This window comes from Coregonus clupeaformis, chromosome 19 (genome assembly GCF_020615455.1).
Source record: "Coregonus clupeaformis isolate EN_2021a chromosome 19, ASM2061545v1, whole genome shotgun sequence".
Taxonomy (NCBI): domain Eukaryota; kingdom Metazoa; phylum Chordata; class Actinopteri; order Salmoniformes; family Salmonidae; genus Coregonus; species Coregonus clupeaformis.
This window is the reverse complement of record NC_059210.1, coordinates 57809209-57815540: the sequence shown is the minus strand read 5'-3', so window position 1 is coordinate 57815540 and position 6332 is coordinate 57809209. Positions and strand designations below refer to the sequence as shown.

The following is a 6332-nucleotide window of genomic DNA, read 5'->3' as shown; positions in this document are numbered from 1 at the left end:
ATTAGTTCATTTGCAGGTACTAAAAGAAATACATACATTGGAATTATTTGGTTAGAGCTCTCACACAGTAGTATAAATAGACACACAGTACGACGATCCATGATCTGAATCACCATACTATTTTGCATTGAGTATACTGCACATGAAGTATGTTCTGTCATTATGATGATGATGATGATGATGCTTTTGTGTCCTCCTCTTCACCATCTTCTATCTCTGCAGGGTGGTGGATCTCAACACTCCAACATGGCAATCATCCTGCTCATGACTACAGGTAAACTAGATGAGATTAAATAACATTTTAGTTGTACTTGTTTGTTTACCCCCTGAAAATGAATGATCTGGATTTATGACATTGTTGAGAATATAGCAGTATACAGTCATACAGTGAAAATAGGGTGTGTACTGTTTCCAGTTGACAACTAAACCTCACAATACTTCTCTTTTGGTGGTTTCCTCCGAAGACTTGGAACTTTCTTAGAACAGATGATACCACCACAAATGTACTTCTTACTTCTTGGAACTTCTTTTTTAGTTTGTCAGTTAAAAACAAATTCACCAAAAGAGGTTGACATCCCATAGTATATAGAGTGTGACCATCTTCAGTATCAATTCATTTATGATGGAATTACGGTTCAGCATCCTGATGTGTCACCTATGTTTCAGGGTGTCTGGGTCAGGACAACGGGAGTGTGACTTACACCCGCAGGAAAGTCTGCTCCTTAAAGGGCTCTTCTGTGACCATGCCCTGCTCTTACACGTTTCCCAAGGGTCACAAAGTCACAACAGCCTTCTGGTTCAAAGGTCAAGAGCTTGGTGCCGAGCCTCTGGATCTGAATTTGAACCCTGAGTACAAAGGCCGTGTGGAGTATCTAGGGGACAGTGACCGTCTCTGTACACTGAGAATCACAGACCTGAGAGAGAGCGATTCAGGCACCTACAGCTTCCTGTTTGGGACTGACGTCACTCCTGAGGGGTGGATGGGGAATCCAGGAGTCAGGTTAAATGTGACAGGTAAGGCCACGGCATGAATTCATCCACATGAATACGGATAAAATCGTATTATCCATTTATCATTGTCCTTCAAATGTTCAACTCAAGTCAGCTATTTTCGGACGAGTTGCATTCGCACAAAGTCTGCACAAAGGCCAACAAAAGCATATACGTTTTTTTGACTGACAATCATCTCCGCTGTCCATCATCCGTCAGCGGATGACTCCCATTGAAAAAACATTGGCTTCATCTGTAATTATAAGAAACAATAAAATAGGATAATCTTCTGGAAGCTTTGGGAGGAGAATCTATTATGCTTTCTGGTACTGTCTGTTATTTTGCTGGTATTGACTTGATCTAATAAAGCTATTTTGTTTTAAATCAAATCAAAACTCAAATCAAATCAAAAGGACTCCCACTCTACCCAGGGCTCCATGTTGATTTGACCTCTGACCTAGTTGTGGACGGCAAGTGGGCAGCCCTGACCTGTGGCTCCTGCATCTTGAGTGAAAATCCCACCTACACCTGGTACAGGGACAAACAACCTTTGACCTACACCAACAAGGTCATGGTTACGGCCAACTACCTAGAACTAGACCCGGTAGGCAGGGAGGATGCAGGCAGCTACTCCTGTGGGGTGAGCAGCAGAGAGGATTCCCCTGGTCCGGCAGTGATCCTTGTAGTGGGATGTGAGTAGAGTGCTTAGAGAGGATATTGGAAATGTATGAATTTCATCCGTTTATGTCACTAGCAAATCATCTATTGGTTCTGAGAGTCAGCAACCCAAATATGGCTTTGTTTACTGACCTACATCTTAGCATTAGCTTAAAAAACAACAAAGGGGTATACTACAGCTAACTTTGATAAACAACCTGAAATAACCATTGATTTTCTGATTCGTTAAGAAAGCTAAACTTCAATATGTGTTTTTGGTTGTTTAGTCAATTAGACCATGCCCATTTTAAGCTTATCTTTCTAAGAAATAAAACATTATTTTAGAATATTTAGCAAGTTAGCTGGCTAACTCATTGATCCTGCTTCGTAGTATCCCCCTCTGGAGTGGTAGAACCCCCAGTTAACATGCGCCAAATAACATGCCATAAACAGCTCAATGCCACCACAACATGAGCTGTGGGTGTTCATCTAGAGGTCACAAACTGTCTTCATCATTTTCCCCTCCAGACTTCCCAAAGAACACCTCAGTGTCAGTCAGAGTCAGTCCCTCTGGGGAAATAGTGGAGGGCAGATCAGTGACTCTGACCTGCAGCCGTGATGACAACCCACCAGTGGACAAATACACCTGGTACAAGAAGAATGAAGAACAGACAGGGTTCTCAGAAACAGGATCAGGGCAGAGTTACATCATCCTTAACATCAGCTCTGAGGACAGCGGGCAGTACGTCTGCAAGGCTGAAAATAAATATGGACCACTTTACTCTGAACCTGTGTATCTCAGCATACCAGGTAAGATATCCATTTAATTAAGGCTGGTTTATATTTCACCTAGTGGGCCTGTCTAAATGATAATTATTTGGCTAATAATAGGGATCTTGAGGAAAAAAGTGGGCCAGTGTGTTAGTAAATGCCTGGGCTGATTTCTTGTCCCAGTCTGCCCCTCCATTAAGCACTCTCAACTCACCAGGGTTGTAGGTTAAATGTTTTGAAGTGAGTAGATGTTGTGCCTTTATCTGGTAGTCGTCCTCTCCCAGGTAAACCAGAGTTTCCCTGGGCTCCCATTGTGGGGGTGGTGGCTGTGTTGGCAGCTGGAGCTCTCCTAGTCATCCTCTATACCACACTGAAGAAGAGGTGAGTCCATTAGGATACCAGGGTTGGGGGTCAATTCCATTTAAATTCCAGTCAATTCAGAAAGTAAACCAAATTCCAATTCCAAATGTTCCTAATTGAAAAGCATTGACATTTCAGCTTACTTCCTGAATTGACTGGAATTGAAATGGAATTGAGCCCAACCCTGCCATTAGGATACCTACAGTGAGGGAAAAAAGTATTTGATCCCCTGCTGATTTTGTATGTTTGCCCACTGACAAAGACATGATCAGTCTATAATTTTAATGGTAGGTTTATTTGAACAGTGAGAGACAGAATAACAACAAGAAAAATGTTATAAATTGATTTGCATTTTAATGAGGGAAATAAGTATTTGACCACTCTGCAAAACATGACTTAGTACTTGGTGGCAAAACCCTTGTGGCAATCACAGAGGCCAGACGTTTCTTGTAGTTGGCCACCAGGTTTGCACACATCTCAGGAGGGATTTTGTCCCACTCCTCTTTGCAGATCTTCTCCAAGTCATTATGGTTTCAAGGCTGACGTTTGGCAACTTGAACCTTCAGCTCCCTCCACAGATTTTCTATGGGATTAAGGTCTGGAGACTGGCTAGGCCACTCCAGGACCTTAATGTGCTTCTTCTTGAGCCACTCCTTTGTTGCCATGGCCGTGTGTTTTGGGTCATTGTCATGCTGGAATAGCCATCCACGACCCATTTTCAATGCCCTGGCTGAGGGAAGGAGGTTCTCACCCAAGATTTGACGGTACATGGCCCCGTCCATCGTCCCTTTGATGCGGTGAAGTTGTCCCGTCCCCTTAGCAGAAAAAGCATAATGTTTCCACCTCCATGTTTGATGGTGGGGATGGTGTTCTTGGGGTCATAGGCAGCATTCCTCCTCCTCCAAACATGGCGAGTTGAGTTGATGTCAAAGAGCTCGATTTTGGTCTCATCTGACCACAACACTTTCACCCAGTTCTCCTCTGAATCATTCAGATGTTCATTGGCAAACTTCAGACGGGCCTGTATATGTGCTTTCTTGAGCAGGGGGACCTTGAGGGCGCTGCAGGATTTCAGTCCTTCACGGCGTAGTGTGTTACCAATTGTTTTCTTGGTGACTATGGTCCCAGCTGCCTTGAGATCATTGACAAGATCCTCCCGTGTAGTTCTGGGCTGATTCCTCACCGTTCTCATGATCATTGCAACTCCACGAGGTGAGATCTTGCATGGAGCCCCAGGCTGAGGGAGATTGACAGTTATTTTGTGTTTCTTCCATTTGTGAATAATCGCACCAACTGTTGTCACCTTCTCACCAAGCTGCTTGGCGATGGTCTTGTAGCCCATTCCAGCCTTGTGTAGGTCTACAATCTTGTCCCTGACATCCTTGGAGAGCTCTTTGGTCTTGGCCATGGTGAAGAGTTTGGAATCTGATTGATTGATTGCTTCTGTGGACAGGTGTCTTTTATACAGGTAACAAACTGAGATTAGGAGCACTCCCTTTAAGAGGGTGCTCCTAATCTCAGCTCGTTACCTGTATAAAAGACACCTGGGAGCCAGAAATCTTTCTGATTGAGAGGGGGTCAAATACTTATTTCCCTCATTAAAATGCAAATCAATTTATAAAATTTTTGACATGCGTTTTTCTGGATTTTGTTGTTGTTATTCAGTCTCTCACTGTTTAAATAAACCTACCATTAAAATTATAGACAGATCATTTCTTTGTCAGTGGGCAAACATACAAAATCAGCAGGGGATCAAATACTTTTTTCCCTCACTGTATGTTTTAGAGACACAGCATTTGCGTGAACAGCTTATTGTGCTTCTAAGAGGCGAGGTATTTACATTCTATGGGTATTGAGAATCCAATCAGGAAATGACGACATATAAAAAAGAAGTGCGTCTTTACTCGATATAATGTTATGGCCTGTTGACCCGGGACTGCTGCATGACCTTTAGTCTACATAATGTTATGACCTGTTGACCTGGGACTGCTGCATGACCTTTACTCTACATAATGTTATGGCCTGTTGACCCGGGACTGCTGCATGACCTTTACTCTACATAATAATAATAATAATAATAATAATATGCCATTTAGCAGACGCTTTTATCCAAAGCGACTTACAGTCATGCGTGCATACATTTTTGTGTATGGGTGGTCCCGGGGATCGAACCCACTACCTTGGCGTTACAAGCGCCGTGCTCTACCAGCTGAGCTACAGAGGACCACGTTATGGCCTGTTGACCCGGGACTGCTGCATGACCTTTACTCTATATAATGTTATGGCCTGTTGACCCGGGACTGCTGCATGACCTTTACTCTATATAATGTTATGGCCTGTTGATCTGGGGCTACTGCATGACCTTTACTCTACATAATGTTATGGCCTGTTGACCCGGGACTGCTGCATGACCTTTAGTCTACAGTGTTATGGCCTGTTGACCTGGTACTGCTGCATGACCTTTACTCTACATAATGTTATGGCCTGTTGACCCAGGACTGCTGCATGACCTTTAGTCTACAGTGTTATGGCCTGTTGACCTGGGACTGCTGCATGACCTTTACTCTATATAATGTTATGGCCTGTTGACCCAGGACTACTGCATGACCTTTAGTCTACAGTGTTATGGCTTGTTGACCTGGGACTGCTGCATGTCCTCTGTCACTCTCTCCAGGAGAAACCCAAGAGGAATGGACTTTGGAGGGGAGGCACAGATGGCGCAGCCTGATGACACATACATGACTCTGAATAGAAGGACCATGTCTCCTGAGTATGATACGCTGGCTGTAAGTTTCTCCCTTGAAAATAACTTTGATGCCATATGATGCTTTATGATTTATGGGATTAGGTTGCTTCAAAATAATATTTCCTTTCTCCCGAAGTGTGCACTTGTTCCCCTAGTTTAAAGTGACATCTAGTTCTCTCTCTCCTCTCAGAATGTCAGAAACACTGTTGGCTGAAGAAGACCGTCTGGCTGAAGAAGACCCTATGGCTGAAGAAGACCGTCTGGCTGAAGAAGACCCTCTGGCTGCGACCTCTACATAAACAGGGTTAGAAAATGATCAAAAAGGGTATAATTATAAAATGATCGCATTTCAATACAGAATACATGAAGTGTTGCTACTTGTCTGGTCTACACATGTCCAATATCATCCCATTTCAATACAGAATACATGAAGTGTTGCTACTTGTCTGGTCTACACATGTCCAATATCATCCCATTTCAATACAGAATACATGAAGTGTTGCTACTTGTCTGGTCTACACATGTCCAATATCATCCCATTTCAATACAGAATACATGAAGTGTTGCTACTTGTCTGGTCTACACATGTCCAATATCATCCTGTGAAGGTGTTACAGTAAAGAAATCACCTCCCAGTTTTTGGGTCATACAGTCACTTTACAGCTAATCCCATCCGAAGTGGATAATGCAGTCTGGAGCAGAGCATGTGAGCGGTTGGAAACCCCCCTCATCACTCATGCGTTTGAGCCAAGCCCTTGAGGTTTGTCACTTGTCTCCGTACTACGCTGTTTGTTGCTGCTTGGCTACC

General features: G+C 43.5%; 1 protein-coding gene across 1 annotated transcript; it reads left to right on the top strand.

The window, feature by feature from the left end:
- The first annotated feature begins 246 nt into the window (after positions 1-246).
- On the top strand, positions 247-5841 carry LOC121551576 (hemicentin-2-like). The gene is made up of 7 exons (XM_041864288.2): positions 247-274; positions 667-1014; positions 1422-1682; positions 2176-2457; positions 2703-2799; positions 5453-5564; positions 5715-5841. Exons 1-7 carry the CDS (start codon positions 247-249, stop codon positions 5736-5738), a joined length of 1152 nt encoding a protein of 383 aa, XP_041720222.2. The 3' UTR covers positions 5739-5841.
- The last annotated feature ends 491 nt before the right edge of the window (positions 5842-6332 follow it).

Excerpts from the sequence above, each read along its gene's own strand:
- LOC121551576 (XM_041864288.2), top strand. The coding sequence starts at position 247 with ATGGCAATCATCCTGCTCATGACTACAG. Across the intron at positions 1,683-2,175 it reads AGTGATCCTTGTAGTGGGAT|ACTTCCCAAAGAACACCTCA; the intron begins GTGAGTAGAGTG and ends TTTCCCCTCCAG. Across the intron at positions 2,458-2,702 it reads TGTGTATCTCAGCATACCAG|GTAAACCAGAGTTTCCCTGG; the intron begins GTAAGATATCCA and ends GTCCTCTCCCAG.